The sequence below is a fragment of the Salmo trutta genome, chromosome 20 (genome assembly GCF_901001165.1).
Source record: "Salmo trutta chromosome 20, fSalTru1.1, whole genome shotgun sequence".
Lineage (NCBI taxonomy): Eukaryota > Metazoa > Chordata > Actinopteri > Salmoniformes > Salmonidae > Salmo > Salmo trutta.
The window spans coordinates 50,158,925-50,177,090 of NC_042976.1; the positions used below are offsets into that span (position 1 = coordinate 50,158,925).

Sequence of the window (18,166 nt, forward strand, 5' to 3'; positions counted from 1 at the left end):
GCCTGTCTCCTGGTAGCGCCTCCATGCTCTGGACACTACGCTGACAGACACAGCAAACCTTCTTGCCACAGCTCGCATTGATGTGCCATCTTGGATGAGCTGCACTACCTGAGCCACTTGTGTGGGTTGTAGACTCCGTCTCATGCTACCACTAGAGTGAAAGCACCGCCAGCATTCAAAAGTGACCAAAACATCAGCCAGGAAGCATAGGAACTGAGAAGTGGTCTGTGGTCCCCACCTGCAGAACCACTCCTTTATTGGGGGTGTCTTGCTAATTGCCTATAATTTCCACCTGTTGTCTATTCCATTTGCACAACAGCATGTGAAATGTATTGTCAATCAGTGTTGCTTCCTAAGTGGACAGTTTGATTTCACAGAAGTGTGATTGACTTGGAGTTACATTGTGTTGTTTAAGTGTTCCCTTTATTTTTTTGAGCAATATATATATATATATATATATACACACACACATAGTGTAGTAACCACTACGTGTGTGTGTGTGTGTGTGTGTGTGTGTGTGTGTGTGTGTGTGTGCAGTAACCAAAAGAAAGTGTTTTAAAATCTAAATATATTTTATATTTGAGATTCTTCAAAGTAGCCACACTTTGCCTTGCTGACAACTTTGCACCCTCTTGGCATTTTCTCAACCAGCTTCATGAGATAGTCACCTGGATTCCATTTCAATTAACAGGTGTGCCTTGTTAAACATTTACATTTGTGGAATTTCTTACCTTCTTAATGCGTTTGAGACAATTAGCTGTGTTGTGACAAAATAGAGCTATTTTCTGTATTGCAACCCTATTTGGTAAAAGACAAAGTCCATATTATGGCAAGAACAGCTCAAATAAGCAAAGAGAAACGACAGTCCATCGTTGCGTGAAATCAGGCCTTCATGGTCGATTTGCTGCAAAGAAACCACAACTAAAGGATACCAATAAGAAGAAGAGACTTGCTTGGGCCAAGAAACACAGGCAATGGACATTAGACCACTAGAAATCTGTCCTTTGTTCTGATGAGCTCAAATTTGAGATTTTTGGTTCCAGATTTTTGGTTCCTGGACACTTGTCCGGTGCCAGAAAACCCTTGTAGACTGACTACACAAATGGCCAGCACCGCAATGCTCAACGCAGAGATGTGATTGGCACAATTTTTTGTTTGTTATAAAGGGGATAAAATAAAAGGTACAGTTACTTCTCTGATAAATCTACACTGAACAAACAAAATGCAACCATTTAAAAGATGTTACAGTTCATATAAGGAAATCGGTCAATTTAAATAAATGTATTAGGCCCTAATCTATGGATTTCACATGACATGCATCTTTTGGTCACAAATAGATAAAAAAGGTAGGGGCGTGGATCAGAAAACCAGTCAGTATCTAGTGTGAACACCATTTGCCTCATGCAGCGCACCATCTCCTTTGAATAGAATTGATCAAGCTGTTGATTGTGGCCTGTGTAATGTTGTCCCACTCCTCTTCAATGGCTGTCCGAAGTTAATACATGTCGATCCAGAGCATCCCAAACATACTCAATGGGTGATTATGTCTGAGTATGCAGGCTATGGAAGAACTGGGACATTTTCAGCTTCCAGGAATTGTGTACAGATCCTTGCAACATGGGGCCGTGCATTATCATGCTGAAACATGAGGTGATGGCGGCGGGTGAATGGCACGGCAATGGGCCTCAGGATCTCGTCAAGGTATTTCTGTGCATTCAAATTGTCATCAATAAAATGCAATTGTGTTGGTTGTCCGTAGCTTATGCCTGCCCATACTCCCACCGCCACCATGGGGCACTCTGTTCACAACATTGACATCAGCATACCGTTCGCCCACACACTGCCATCTGCCCGGTACAGTTGAAACTGGGATTCATCCGTGAATAGCACACTTCTCCAGTGTGCCAATGGCCATCGAAGCTGAGCATTTGCCCACTGAAGTGAGTTACAACACGGAACTGCAGTCAGGTCAAAACAACGATGAAGACGAGCACACAGATTAGTTTCCCTGCAGCAGTTTCTGACAGTTTGTGCAGAAATTCTTTAGTTGTGCAAACCCACAGTTTCATTAGCTGCCCGGGTGGCTGGTCTCAGACGATCCTGCAGGTGAAGAAGCTGGATGTGGAGGTCCTGGGCTGGCCTGGTTATAGATCATCTGTGGCGTTGAGGCCGGTTGGACGTACTACCAAATTCTTTAAAACGATAGAAGTCAGTTTATGGTAGAGAAATTAACATTCAATTCTCTAGCAACAGCTGTGGTGGACATTCCTGCAGTCAGTATGCCAATTGCGGCAGGTAACCTAGTGGTTAGAGCATTGGGCCAGTAACCGAAAGGTTGCTAGATCGAATGCCCGAGCTAAAAAGGTAAAAATGTGTCGTTCTGCCCCTGAACAAGGCAGTTTGTTCTGAACAAGAATTTGATCTTAACTGACTTGCCTAGTTAAATAAAGGTTAAAAAAATAAAATTGCATGCTCCCTCAAAACTTGAGACATCTGTGGCATTGTGTTGTGCAACAAAACTGCACATTATAGAGTGGCCTTTTATTGTCCCCAACACAAGGTACACCTGTGTAATGACCATGCCGTTTAATCAGCGTCTTAATATGCCACACCTGCCAGGTTTATGGATTATCTTGGTAAAGGAGAAATGCTCACTAACTGGGATGTAAACAAATTTGTGCACAAAATGTGAGCGAATTAAGCTTTTTGTGTGTAGGGAACATTTCTGGGATCTTTTATTTCAGCTCATGGGACCAACACCTTACATGTTGGTTTATATTTTTGTTCAGTATAAAACACCACTGAATGGAATGAAGTCCTCATGTTAACTCTACCACCGGCCCAAAATACCCCTCTCCCCCTGCCCTGCCCCAAAGAACCCCCTCCTTGCTTCTCTTCCTAGTAATACGCCGCTGCCCAGCACTTCTCCCCAAACTAGAATCCCACTCTCTCCCCGGGTGGCTGTGTGTGTGGTGTTCCTGTACCTGCAGGAATGGAATAAAGTCCTCTTGTTCCAGGTAATTACAGCCAGGTTTGGCCAAGAGGTGTACAAACTTAGACACGTCGTCATGACAGGTCTGCAGCATTCTGGGAAGGAAAGAGGGAACATATGGTTTCAGGGTTTTTCAGGGTCTCGCTCTCTCCCTATTTTCTCTCTCCATCAGAGAACACTTCAGAGAGAGTCTGAAATCATTCACCTCTGAAGTGGCAGTGCGGGTTAATACATTCTGAAATTAGGATTCTGAATTGACGCTGGGTCACGTGTTACAGCAGTGATGATGACATAATGGAACTTTCTTTTTTGAACCCCCTCAGAGCCATGAGGTAATGTCAGAGGCCATTCCACTCCAATTCTCTAGAGACTCACACATTATTAAAACAGTACGCTTACATCACACAACCAAGAGAACAGTCCAGCAGAGTACAGTACATCTCACTTTATCCAAGAGAAACACAGTGCCTTCGAAAAGTATTCAGACGCATTTATTTTTTCCACATTTGTGACACCACCTGGATTCAGTCTTATGCAGCAACATTTGAAATTCAGTTTTTTTCATTGGATAAAAGTAGAGACAGAGCTACAAAATGGTATATCATACACCGCATTTGAGGAAACAATGAGAAAGTAATTCTGCTTTGAAAGTTGGCCAACTTGTAAACTCACTTTTGAGAAAACTGTCTTTCAATGTTTAGGTACTGCTATTGGAGAGCCCTTCTTTGTCTACACCCATTCAGCATTGTTCACACCCTCTTAAGCCTTAGCCCCACCCATCTCTTTAAGGGTTGATCCAACCGTTTTGTACTAGCTTGCCAGCTACATCCAGAAGAGAGAGAGAAAGAGAGAGAAAGAGAGAGAAAGAGAGAGAAAGAGAGAGAAAGAGAGAGAAAGAGAGAGAAAGAGAGAGAAAGAGAGAGAAAGAGAGAGAAAGAGAGAGAGAAAGAGAGAGAGAGAAAGAGAGAGAAAGAGAGAGAGAGAAAGAGAGAGAAAGAGAGAGAAAGAGAGAGAAAGAGAGAGAAAGAGAGAGAAAGAGAGAGAAAGAGAGAGAAAGAGAGAGAAGGAGAGAGAAAGAGAGAGAAGGAGAGAGAAAGAGAGAGAAGGAGAGAGAAAGAGAGAGAAGGAGAGAGAAAGAGAGAGAAAGAGAGAGGAAGAGAGAGGAAGAGAGAGGAAGGAAGGAAGGAGAGAAGGAGAGAAGGAGAGAAGGAGAGAAGGAGAGAAGGAGAGAAGGAGAGAAGGAGAAAGAAGGAGAGAAAGAGAGAGAAAGAGAAAGAAGGAGAGAAAGAGAAAGAAGGAGAGAAAGAGAAAGAAGGAGAGAAAGAGAAAGAAGAGAAAGAGAAAGAAGAGAAAGAGAAAGAAGAGAAAGAGAAAGAAGAAGAGAGAGAAAGAGAAAGAAGGAGAGAAGAGAAAGAGAAAGAAGAGAAAAGAGAAAGAAGAGAGAAAAGAGAAAGAAGAAGAGAGAAGAGAGAAGGAGAGAAAAGAGAAAGAGAGAAAAGAGAAAGAAGGAGAGAAAAGAGAAAGAAGGAGAGAAAAGAGAAAGAAGGAGAGAAAAGAGAAAGAAGGTGAGAAGAGAGAAGGAGAGAAAAGAGAAAGAAGGAGAGAAAAGAGAAAGAGAGAAAAGAGAAAGAAGGAGAGAAAAGAGAAAGAGAGAAAAGAGAAAGAAGGAGAGAAAAGAGAAAGAAGAAGGTGAGAAGAGAGAAGGAGAGAAAAGAGAAAGAAGAAGAGAAGAGAGAAAGAAGAGAAGAGAGAAAGAAGAAGAGAAGAGAGAAAGAAGAAGAGAAGAGAGAAAGAAGAAAGAAGAGAAAGAAGAGAAGAGAAGAGAGAAAGAAGGAGAGAGAAGAGAAAAAAGAAAAGGAGAGAGAGGAGAGAGAGGAGAGAGAGGAAAGGAGAGAGAGAGAACAGCTCACTGAACATTACTCGCCCTAGCAGAGCCGCTAGGCTGTTATGTTATCCCGAGCGTTGTTGACTGCAACTGTGCTATCAGATTGTCCATTCGTAAATACAGAGTGTTTTGCGTTCAGAGCACACACACTGGATGCTCTGGCCAATAAGTAGGGTTGATCCGAAAGCTGTGACCTCACAACAACAGTCAAGCACTCAAGCTAACTGGTTAACATTGTCTAGCTTCATCCAGACACATTGAGAGAACACCCCACACTGACCATTTTACTCACCCTAGCAGAGCCGGTTAGGCTGTTTTCATGTTATCCAGAGCGTTGGTGACTAACTGTGCTGCTGGCAACAATTGAATTACGCTTTGTTGATGTTTACTGACACCGGACATAGGCAACGGGTGGAGAGCGTTCAACAATTCATCAGTTATTCTGCACTCTGGCACACTAAGACGAGAGTCTTTTGTTAAGAAATGTAGCTAGATAGCTAGCTAGGTAAACAATGAATCCCAACGCATGACGTAACATTAGCGAGCCAGCCAACAGTACATTAACTTGAAATGAAAATACTTTGTCAAAATTAGAAACGCGTAATATCTGAAAATGTAGCTAGCTGGACTATCTTACACTTGGTCTGAAATCGGAGTAGATAGCCAGAGCGAATTTACCAGCTAGTACGTCTATCAACAGTTGCAGTGACATTCTATTGAAATTGATACTTGCATGGAGTCTTTTAAGACAAGTATCTAGCGAGCTAGCTAGCTAGCTAAACAATGGACCATCAAATCAAATTTTATTTTATCACATACACATGGTTAGTAGATGTTAATACGAGTGTAGCGAAATGCATGTGACCGTGCAGTAATATCTAACTAGTAATCTAACAATTTCACAACAACTACCTTACACACACACACACAAAGGATGAATATGAATATGTACATATAAATATATGGATGAGCGATGGCCGTGCGGCATAGGCAAGATGCAGTAGATGGTATAGAGTACAGAATATACATATGAGATGAGTAATGTAGGGTATGTAAACATTATATAAAGTGGCATTGTTTAAAGTGACTAGTAATACATTTATTACATCCAATTTTTAATTATTAAAGTGGCTAGAGAGTAAGCATGTTGGCAGCAGCCACTCAATGTTAGTGATGGCTGTTTAACAGTCTGATGGCCTAGAGATAGAAGCTGTTTTTCAGTCTCTCGGTCCCAGCTTTGATGCACCTGTACTGACCTCGCCTTCTGGATGATTCCGGGGTGAACAGACAGTGGCTCGGGTGGTTGTTGTCCTTGATGATCTTTTTGGCCTTCCTGTGACATTGGGTGGTGTAGGTGTCCTGGAGGGCAGGTAGTTTGCCCCCGGTGATGCATTGTGCATACCTCACTACCCTCTGGAGAGCCTTACGGTTGTGGGCGGAGCAGTTGCCATACCAGGCGGTGATAGAGCCCGACATGATGCTCTCGATTGTGTAGCCGTAAAAGTTCTTCACTTCTTCACCACGCTGTCTGTGTGGGTCGACCGTTTCAGTTTGTCCATGATGTGTACGCCGAGGAACTTAAAAGTAGAGGTCGACCGATTAATCGGAATGGCCGATTAATTAGGGCCGATTTCAAGTTTTCATAACAATCGGAAATCGGTATTTTTTTACGCCGATTTGGCCGTTTTTTTTAGACCTTTATTTAACTAGGCAAGTCAGATAAGAACACATTCTTATTTTCAATGACGGCCTAGGAACGGTGGGTTAACTGCCTTTTCAGGGGCAAAACGACAGATTTTTACCTTATCAGCTCGGGGATTCAATCTTGCAACCTTACGGTTAACTAGTCCAACGCTCTAACCACCTGCTTTACATTGCACTCCACGAGGAGCCAGCCTGTTACGCGAATACAGTAAGAAGTCAAGGTAAGTTTCTAGCTAGCATTAAACTTATCTTATAAAAAACAATCAATCATAATCACTAGTTAACTACACATGGTTGATGATATTACTAGTTTATCCAGCCTGTCCTGCGTTGCATATAATCGCTTAGGTACACGTTGCTCCAACCATAAACATCAATGCCTTTCTTAAAATCAATACACGAGTATATATTTTTAAACCTGCATATTTAGTTAATATTGCCTGCCAACTTGAATTTCTTTTAACTAGGGAAAATGTGTCACCTCTTGCAACAGAGTCAGGGTATATACAGTGTGAAGACTATTTCTTCCTAACAAAGACAGCCTACTTCGCCAAACGGGGGATGATTTAACAAAGCGCATTTGCGAAAAAAGCACAATCGTTGCACGACTGTACCTAACCATAAACATCAATGCCTTTCTTAAAATCAATACACAGAAGTATATATTTTTAAACCTGCATATTTAGCTAAAAGAAATCCAGGTTAGCAGGCAATATTAACCAGGTGAAATTGTGTCATTTTGCGTTCATTGCAAGCAGTCAGGGTATATGCAACAGTTTGGGCAGCCTGGCTCGTTGCGAACTAATTTGCCCGAATTTTACGTAATTATGACATAACATTGAAGGTTACAGGAATGTAACAGGAATATTTAGACTTAGGGATGCCACCCGTTAGATGAAATACGGAACGGTTCCGTATTTCACTGACAGGAAAATGTTTTGTTTTGGAGATGATAGTTTCCGGATTTGGCCATATTAATGACCTAAGGCTCGTATTTCTGTGTGTTATGTTATAATTAAGTCTATGATTTGATAGAGCAGACTGACTGAGCGATGGTAGGCAGCAGCAGGCTTGTAAGCGTTCATTCAAACAGCACTTTCGTGCGTTTGCCAGCAGCCCTTCGCAATGCATTGTGCTGTTTATGACTTCAAGCCTGTCAACTCCCAAGATTAGGCTGGTGTAACCGATGTGAAATGGCTAGCTAGTTAGCCGGGTGCGCGCTAATAGCGTTTCAAACGTCACTCGCTCTGAGACTTGGAGTAGTTTTACCTCTTGCTCTACATGGGTAACGCTGCTTCGAGGGTGGCTGTTGTTGATGTGTTCCTGGTTCGAGCCCAGGTAGGAGCGAGGAGAGGGACGGAAGCTATACTGTTACACTGGCAATAATATAGTGCCTATAAGAACATCCAATAGTCAAAGGTATATGAAATACAAATCGTAGAGAGAGAAATAGTCCTATAATAACTACAACCTAAAACTTCTTACATGGGAATATTGAAGACTCATGTTAAAAGGAACCTCCAGCTTTCATATGTTCTCATGTTCAGAGCAAGGAACTTAAATGTTAGCTTTCTTACATGGCACATATTGCACTTTTACTTTCTTCTCCAACCAAATTTAAATCAAATTGAACATGTTTCATTTATTTGAGGCTAAATTTATTTAATGTATTATATTAAGTTAAAATAAGTGTTGATTCAGTATTGTTGTAATTGTCATTATTACAAAAATAAAATAAATAATAATTTAAAAATAACTTAAAACAAATAATAAAATGTAAAAAAATATCTGCCGATTAATTGATATCGGCTTTGAGGTCCTCCAATAAATTGGTAACGGCGTTGAAAAATCATAAAATCGGTCGACCTCTACTTAAAACGTTCCACCTTCTCCACTACTGTCCCGTCGATGTGGATAGGGGGGTGCTCCCTCTGCTGTTTCCTGAAGTCCACAATCATCTCTTTTGTTTTGTTTACGTTGAGTGTGAGGTTATTTTCCTGACACCACACTCCGAGGGCCCTCACCTCCTCCCTGTAGGCAGTCTCATCGTTGTTGGTAATCAAGCCTACCACTCTAGTGTCGTCTGCAAACTTGATGGTTGAGTTGGAGGGCGTGCATGGCCACACAGTGATGGGTGAACAGGGAGTACAGGAGAGGGCTGAGAACCCACCCTTGTGGGGCCCCAGTGTTGAGGATCAGCGGGGTGGAGATGTTGTTTTCTACCCTCAGCACCTGGGGGTGGCCCGTCAGAAAGTCCAGGACCTAGTTGCACAGGGCAGGGTCAAGACCCAGGGATTCAAGCTTAACGACGAGTTTGGAGGGTACTATGGTGTTAAATGCTGAACTGTAATCGATGAACAGCATTCTTACATAGGTATTCATCTTGTCCAGATGGGTTAGGGCAGTGTGATTGCGTTGTCTGTGGACCTATTGGGGCGGTAAGCAAATTGGAGTGGGTCTAGGTTGTCAGGTAGGGTGGAGGTGATATGATCCTTGACTTGTCTCTCAAAGCACTTCATGATGACGGAAGTGAGTGCTACGGGGCGATAGTCATTTAGCTCAGTTACCTTAGCTTTCTTGGGAACAGGAACAATGGTGGCCCTCTTGAACCATGTGGGAACAGCAGATTGGGATAGGGATTAATTGAATATGTCCATAAACACACCAGCCAGCTGGTCTGCGCATGCTCTTAGGATGCGGGTAGGGATGCCGTCTGGGCCGGCAGCCTTGCGAGGGTTAACACATTTAAATGTTTTACTCACGTTGGCTGCGGTGAAGGAGAGCCCGCAGGTTTTGGTAGCGGGCCATGTCATTGGCACCGTATTGTCCTCAAAGCGAGCAAAGAAGTGGTTTAGTTTATCTGGGAGCAAGACATCGGTGTCCGTGACGGGGCTGGTTTTCTTTTTGTAATCCGTGATTGACTGTAGACCCTGCCACATATGACTCGTGTCTGAGCCGTTGAATTGCGACTCTACTTTGTCTCTATACTGACGCTTAGCTTGTTTGATTGCCTTGCGGAGGGAATAGCTACACTGTTTGTATTCGGTCATGTTTCCGGTCGCCTTGCCATGACTAAAAGCAGTGGTTTGCGCTTTCAGTTTTGTGCGAATGCTGCCATCAATCCATGGTCTCTGGTTGGGGAAGGTTTTAATAGTCACCGTGGGTACATCACCACCAACGCACTTGCTAATAAACTCGCTCACCAAATCAGCGTATACATCAATGTTGTTGTCTGAGGCAAACCGAAACATATCCCAGTCCACGTGATCGTAGCAATCTTGACGCGTGGAATCAGATTGGTCGGACCAGCGTTGAACAAACCTGAGCACGGGCGTTTCCTGTTTTAGTTTCTGTCTATAGGCTGGGAGCAACAAAATTGAGCCGTGGTCAGATTTGCCAAAAGGAGGGCGAGGGAGGGCTTTGTATGCGTCGTGGAAGTTGGAGTAGCAATGATAAAGAATGCTGCCAGCCCGGGTCGCACATTCAATATGCAGAATTTTTTTTAGGGAGCCTTGTTTTCAGATTAGCTTTGTTAAAATCACAAGCTACAATAAATGCAGCCTCGGGATATGTGGTTTCCAGTTTACATATAGTCCAAGGAAGTTCTTTAAGTTTAATTCCATAATCACAACACATTACATTACTACCCTGCATGAATCTGCAGTTAGCTAACCAACCAGTTCTATAGCTATAACTAGTCAAGCAAACTAGCTAACTTTGTGTCTGATATACAAACAATAAGATCATACACAAAGTTAGCTAGCGACCCAGACAGCTAACATTAGCTAGCTAACAGCATACTTGAAATGAAACATTTTCTGTCAAAATTAGAAACATGTAATATCTGAAAATGTAGCTAGCTAGACTATCTTACCCATATACATCATGGTTGGACGCGAATCCTGTCTGATGGTTGCCCTTAGTTTGAAGATGTAATCAAGACTGGTGTTTTCTCCATCTCCTTAGCTATCATACTTGAATTCCACTGATTTCAAAACTCGGTACCCCAGAAAGTGGAGAGCATACACAATGTTAGCTAGCGAGACAGCCAGCTAACATAAGCTAGTTAACAGTACACTTTAACTTGACATTAGATTTATGCAGTTTTACTACTAGATATATAAAAAATAAAAGTGCCGTTCAACACAATTACCTAGACATACTGACCAGCTCCAATAGACAGACGCATGCTATATGGCAGACCAATCCAAACTCATCTCTTGGCATGTCCAGCCTACTCATTATCTCAGCCAATCATGGCTAGCGGGAAGGTTGCTCACTTTTTCTGTGACTAAACCAACTAGGCTCGTAATACAACAATTTTATTTGTATTTACAGATGACATACAAGTTTGATATTAAGACACATGTTCAAGAAGGCTTTTCTGCCAAAAACCGCATTTTGATAAATACACATTTTTTACGTTCAAACGATTCACTTGCGACATACGCCTAGTTTCCTGAATTGGGTCACATTTTATTACATTACATCCTTATTCCAAAATAGAAAAATAAATTAAAATCCTCAGCAATCTACACACAATACCCCATAATGACAAAGCGAAAACAGTTTTGTAAATTTTAGCAAATGTTTTAAACATAAATACCTTATTTACATAAGTATTCAGACCCTTTGCTACGAGACTCGAAATTGAGCTCAGGTGCATCTTGTTTCCATTGATCATCCTTGAGATGTTTCTACAACATGATTGAGTGCACCTGTGGTAAATTCAATTGATTGGACATGATTTGGAAAGGCAAACACCTGTCTATATAAAGGTCCCACAGTTGACAGTGCATGTCAGAGCAAAAACCAAGCCATGAGGTCGAAGTAATTGTCCATAGGCACAGATCTGGGGAAGGGTACCAAAACACTTCTGCAGCATTGAAGGTCCCCAAGAACACAGTGGTCTCCATTATTCTTAAACCAGGGTGAAAGGGCCTTGGTCAGGGAGGTGTGCAAGAACCTGATGGGCACTATGACAGAAGTCCAGAATTCCTCTGTGGAGATGGGAGGAGAACCATCTCTGCAGCACTCAACCAAATCAGGCCTTTACGGTAGAGTTGCCAGACGGAAGCCACTCCTCAGTAAAAGGCACATGACAATCCGCTTGGAGTTTGCCAAAAGGCACCTAAATACTCTCCGACCAGGAGAAACAAGATTCTCTGGTCTGAATAAAGCAAGATTGAACTCTTTGGCCTGAAAGCCAAGCGCTACGTCTGGAGGGATCCTGGCACCATCCCTACGGTGAAGAATGGTAGTGGCAGCATCATGCTGTGGGGATGTTTTTCAGTACTGGGACTGGGAGACTAGTCAGGATCGAGGCAAAGATGAATGGAGCAAAGTACAGAGAGATCCTTGATAAAATCCTGCTCCAGAGTGCTCAGGACCTCAGACTGGGGCGAAGGTTCACCCTCCAACAAGACAACAACCCTAAGCACACAGCCAAGCCAACGCAGGAGTGGCTTCAGACCAGTCTCTGAATGTCCTTGAGTGGCCCAGCCAGAGCCCATACTTGAACCTGATAGAACAACTCTGGAGAGAACTGAAAATACCTGTGCAGCATCGCTCCCCATCCAACCCGACAGAGCTTGAGAGGATCTGCAGAGAAGAACGAGAGAAACTCCCCAAATACAGGTGTGCGAAGCTTGTAACGTCATATCCAAGAAGACTCAAGGCTGTAATCACTGCCAAAGGTTCTTCAACAAAGTACTGAGTAAAGGGTTTGAATACTTATGTAAATGTGATATCATTTATTATTATTTTGATAAATTAAAAATTTCTAAAACCATTTTTTTCTTTGTCATTTTGGGGTATTGTGTGTAGATTGATGAGGGGAAAAAAATATTTAATACATTTTAGAATAAGGCTGTAACCTAACAAAATGTAGAAAAAGTCAAGGGGTCTGAATACTTTCCGAATGCACTGTACATGTAAACATTTCAAGTGTTTGTTTTTCAACCGTTTTATTTGCTATGAAAAAAATAGGACAACATATTATTGGAAGACCAGTTACTGTGTACTCTTTGCTTAAGCTTTGGCCATCACATGTGGCTATTGGTAGTTGTTTACAAGAGACTAATCGGACTATGGGTTGTGATAGCAGCTCTGGGTGGTCGGCTGGCTGGGTACAAGAGCCATTGTCTTACTTTCTCCACATGGCCACAAACTTGTGAACGGACACGAAGCCCGTCCTATCGCCTCCAGCCGAATTGAACAATGGAGCTTTCCAGTAGAGAGGACACTCGCACGCCTGGAGGGGGATAAGGGGGAGGGAGGGAGAAATAAGTGATTTAGACAAGTGTCCTCTTCTGTGCAGTTGAATGTCAGTTCACTTAACTATCCTTGACCGCTCACATGTAATAGAACTGTGTCAAACTAAATATTGTCCAGCTACACTCTTTAAGGGTTCAACATTATCCTCCATCAGGGTGAACTAAATGTTATTTTGTTTTACAGTGCTTTTTTGATTTTCTCTCTCCACCTTACAGCTGTCAGTCACTCTGCTCTGATTCCAACTAAAAACGTTTAATCCAGTCGTCAAAATGTGACACAGCGATTCCCTGGGCTGTTAGTGACACAGCAGGGGTTCGAGTTGGGCTGCCTGGGATGTCTGGCTTTGACCTGAAGAGGATTCGATTTGGATTGAAAATGTCAATAAAGTGCCCATCTCCCACAGATAATAGTGGTGTTTCCCCTCAAAGACCTCCCTGAGGTAACCTGGCTGACGTTTCTTTCTCAACTCAGGTTCCCCCACAGGTCAGTGGTCACATACCTGGGGGGGGCAGAAATAATATTTTCATGGGTTAAGAGGGAGAGAGAAAAACCACGTCTGAGCTGCAAACCTTCACTAAAGCCAGGGGCTAATTGCACTAACGAAAACAAATTTGCTGGGTGGCTGTGGAGCCTCAGCGCTACAAATCACCTTCTCACCTTGGCAACCTTCCCCATGTCCTCAATGGTGGCCCTTTCATTGGGGAATTGGGAAAATATTTTCTCGATCTTAGCAATGAGGCCGTCGATGTTGAGGTTGGCTTTGGGCCGCCCCCGCGGAAAGTAGAACTTTGGAATGCTTTCACTCAGCGCCGTGGGAACAGGCGCCTCGCTCTTCACCTGGGCCTGAGGAGAAACAGACAGGACAGAAATAGCCTGTGTTAGCATCAGTGGCTAACAGTATCTAACATTTAGGATCCACCGACACTAGCACTGGCTAAAGTAAGCAAAGGCTACCTAGTCCTAATAAAGTAATCCACCACTGGCCCCACCTCCATCTGCCCCATTAGGAAAACGACTCCCCCCCTTCCTTCAACCAATTAACTAATGGCTTTCAATAAAGTTGTGTCAAGTGATGTTGGAATGTTCAAAACACACCATTTACACTAAGAGACATTCTGGCAGGCGCCAACCACCAGGATAGACTTCTACACAGAAGTCTACATCGAAAAAGCAACAGATGAATGGAATTACGTATCAAATTATCTGAATGAAAGCAGTGAATAATGTATGCTACGATCCAAGAATAATTGACAGCAGTGATCCATGTTTCAAATGCAAAGCTGTAAAATACAGCCTAGTGCATGACCTGAGATCAACACACAGAATGGTAAGTGAAAATGCTCTAGAGATGGTTGATCCAATGAATCATCTCCTGACAAGAGAGGCACAGTGCCATCAGAAAGTATTCACACCCATTGACATTTTCCAAATGTTATGTTACAGCCTGAATGTAGAATTTGTGTCACTGGCCCACACACACACACACACACACACACACACACACACACACACTAATGTCAATGAGGAATTATGTTTTAATTCATTAAAAATGAAAAGCTGAAATGTCTTGAGTAAATATGTACTGAACCCCTTTCTTATGGCAAGCCTAAATAAGTTCAGGAGTAAAAATGTGCTTAACAAGTCACATAATAAGTTGCATGTACTCACTGTGTGTTTAACATGATTCATGTTTAACATGATTTTTTAAATGACGACCCCATCTCTGTACCCCCACACATACAATTATCTCCAAGGTCCCACGGTCAAGCAGTGAATTTCAAACACAGATTCAACCAAAGACCAGGGAGGTTTTCTAGTGCCTTGCAAAGAAGGGCACCTATTTGTAGAAAGAAAATAAAAATGCAAAAATGGAATATCCCTTTAACCATGGTGAAGATATTAATTACACTTTGGATGATATATCTATCACACACACACACACACACAATACAAAGATACAGGTGTCCTTCCTAACCCAGTTGCCGGAGAGGAAGGATACCACTCACGGGATTGATGCCAATGGTGACATTAAAACAGAGTTGAATGGCTGTGATAGGAGAAAACTGAGGATGGATCAACATTGTAGTACTCCATATTATGTGTGTATGCACACACACACACACACACACACACACACACCTCAAAAAAATAAAGGGAACACTAAAATAACACATCTTAGATCTGAATGAATGAAATAATCTTATTAAAAACTTTTTTCTTTGCATAGTTGAATGTGCTGACAACAAAATCACACAAAAATAATCAATGGAAATCCAATTTATCAACCCATGGAGGTCTGGATTTGGAGTCACCCTCAAAATTAAAAGTGGAAAACCACACTACAGGCTGATCCAACTTTGATGTAATGTCCTTAAAAAAAGTCAAAATGAGGCTCAGTAGCGTGTGGCCTCCACGTGCCTGTATGACCTCCCTACAACGCCTGGGCATGCTCCTGATGAGGTGGCGGATGGTCTCCTGAGGGATCTCCTCCAAGACCTGGACTAAAGCATCCGCCAACTCCTGGACAGTCTGTGGTGCAACGTGGCGTTGGTGGATGGAGCGAGACATGATGTCCCAGATGTGCTCAATTGGATTCAGGTCTGGGGAACGGGCGGGCCAGTCCATAGTATCAATGCCTTCCTCTTGCAGGAACTGCTGACACTCCAGCCACATGAGGTCTAGCATTGTCTTGCATTAGGAGGAACCTAGGGCCAACCACACCAGCAAATGGTCTCACAAGGGGTCTGATGATCTCATCTCGGTACCTAATGGCAGTCAGGCTACCTCTGGCGAGCACATGGAGGGCTGTGCGGCCCCCAAAGAAATGCCACCCCACACAATGACTGACCCACCGCCAAACCAGTCATGCTGGAGGATGTTGCAGGCAGCAGAACGTTCTCCACGGCGTCTCCAGACTCTGTCACGTTTGTCACATGTGCTCAGTGTGAACCTGCTTTCATCTGTGAAGAGCACAGGGCGCCAGTGGCAAATTTGCCAATTTTGGTGTTCTCTGGCAAATGCCAAACGTCCTGCACGGTGTTGGGCTATAAGCACAACCCCCACCTGTGGACGTCGGGCCCTCATACCACCCTCATGGAGTCTGTTTCTGACCGTTTGAGCAGACAAATGCACATTTGTGGCCTGCTGGAGGTCATTTTGCAGGGCTCTGTCAGTGCTCCTCCTGCTCCTCCTTGCACAAAGGCGGAGGTAGCGGTCCTGCTGCTGGGTTGTTGCCCTCCTACGGCCTCCTCCACGTCTCCTGATGTACTGGCCTGTCTCCTGGTAGCGCCTCCATGCTCTGGACACTACGCTGACAGACACAGCAAACCTTCTTGCCACAGCTCGCATTGATGTGCCATCCTGGATGAGCTGCACTACCTGAGCCACTTGTGTGGGTTGTAGACTCCGTCTCATGCTACCACTAGAGTGAAAGCACCACCAGCATTCAAAAGTTACCAAAACATCAGCCAGGAAGCATAGGAACTGAGACATGCATTTTTCTGGATATTTTTGTTGTTATTCTGTCTCTGTTCAAATAAACCTACCATTAAAATTATAGACTGATCCTTTCTTTATCAGTGGGCAAACGTACAAAATCAGCAGGGGATCAAATACTTTTCCCCCCGTGTGTGTAATCAATCTATCTATCTATCTATCTATCTATATCTCCTGTTTGCAATAGGGCACTAAAGTAAAACTGCAAAAAAATGTGACAGAAATTAACATTATGACTTGAACACATCAGCGTACCACCTTTCATATTTTCAAGCATGGTGATGGCTGCATCTGTCCAGTGATCCTGCCGACCAAGGCCGGGTCTGAGGAGCTATTTGGCGTAGCAGCTAGCATAGAAGACCTGACTACAGAACCTCTCTGAAGAACAGTTTGCAGTTCTCCCAGGGTCAGCTCGATGAGGTGATACAAGAGAACGGCAAGATGACAGCAATCTGGAAGTCATTGAGAGAGAGCATCAGTTCTGTGTGTGAATCAATGATAACAATGACGGACAAATCTGAATATCGAGGGACAATCGAGGCGAAACATGGTCATGGGCAGAATTGCAGAATCCCCCACGAGACCTTGACGGAGTCTGAGGACAAAGTGAGGGAAATTATCTACACTCAGCAAAAAAAAAAAAGAAATGTTCTCTCACTATCAACTGCGTTTATTTTCAGCAAACTTAACGTGTAAATATTTAACAAGAATCAACAGAGATAAACTGAACAAGTTCCACAGACCTGTGACTAACAGAAATGGAATAATGTGTCCCTGAACAAGGGGGGGGGGGGGGGGTTCAAAATCAAAAGTAACAGTCAGTATCTGGTGTGGCAACCAGCTGCATTAAGTACTGCAGTGCATCTCCTCCTCATGGACTGCACCAGTTTTGCCAGTTCTTGCTGTGAGACGTTACCCCACTCTTCAACCAAGGCACCTGCAAGTTCCCGGACATTTCTGGGGGGGAAAGGCCCTAGCCCTCACCCTCCGATCCAACAGGTCCCAGACATGCTCAATGGGATTGAGATCCGGGTTCTTTGCTGGCCATGGCAGAACACTGACATTCCTGTCTTGCAGGAAATCACATACAGAACGAGCAGTATGGCTGGTGACATTCTCATGCTGGAGGGTCATGTCAGGATGAGCCTGCAGGTCGGGTACCACATGAGGGAGGAGGTCTTCCCTGTAACGCACAGCGTTGAGATTGCTTGCAATGACAACGAGCTCAGTCCGATGATGCTGTGACACACCTCCCCAGACCATGACGGACCCTCCACCTCAAAAGCGATCCCGCTCTAGAGTACAGGCCTTGGCGTAACGCTCATTCCTTTGACGATAAACGCAAATCCGACCATCACCCCTGGTGAGACAAAACCGCAACTCGTCATAGAAGAGCACTTTTTGCCAGTCCCGTCTGGTCCAGCGACGGTGGGTTTGTGCACATAGGAAACTTTGTTGCCTGTGATGTCTGGTGAGGACCTGCTTACAACAGGCCAACAATCCCTCAGTCTAGCCTCTCTCAGCCTATTGCGGACAGTCTGAGCACTGATGGAGGGATTGTGCGTTCCTGATGTAGCTCGGGCAGTTGTTGCCATCCTGTACCTGTCCAGCAAGTGTGATGTTCAGATGTACCGATCCTGTGCAGGTGTTGTTACATGTGGTCTGCCACTGCGAGGACAATCAGCTGTCAGTCTTGTCTCCCTGTAGCGCTGTCTTAGGCGTCTCAGTATGGATATTGCAATTTATTGCCTTGGCCACATCTGCAGTCCTCATGCCTCCTTGCAGCATGCCTAAGACACGTTCATGCAGATGAG

At 43.7% G+C, this 18,166-nt stretch overlaps 1 protein-coding gene across 4 annotated transcripts in view; it reads right to left on the reverse strand.

The window, feature by feature from the left end:
* Positions 1–18,166, reverse strand: part of ppp2r3b (protein phosphatase 2, regulatory subunit B'', beta) — a 67,920-nt gene that overhangs the window by 19,292 nt on the left and 30,462 nt on the right. For all 4 annotated transcript variants that reach the window (XM_029703634.1, XM_029703633.1, XM_029703636.1 and 1 more), the window contains 3 exons: positions 13,515–13,700; positions 12,731–12,834; positions 2,985–3,087 (listed from right to left, as the gene is read on the reverse strand). In XM_029703634.1, coding sequence (XP_029559494.1) covers positions 2,985–3,087; positions 12,731–12,834; positions 13,515–13,700 — 393 coding nt within the window. The remainder of the gene's footprint in view (positions 1–2,984; positions 3,088–12,730; positions 12,835–13,514; positions 13,701–18,166) is intronic.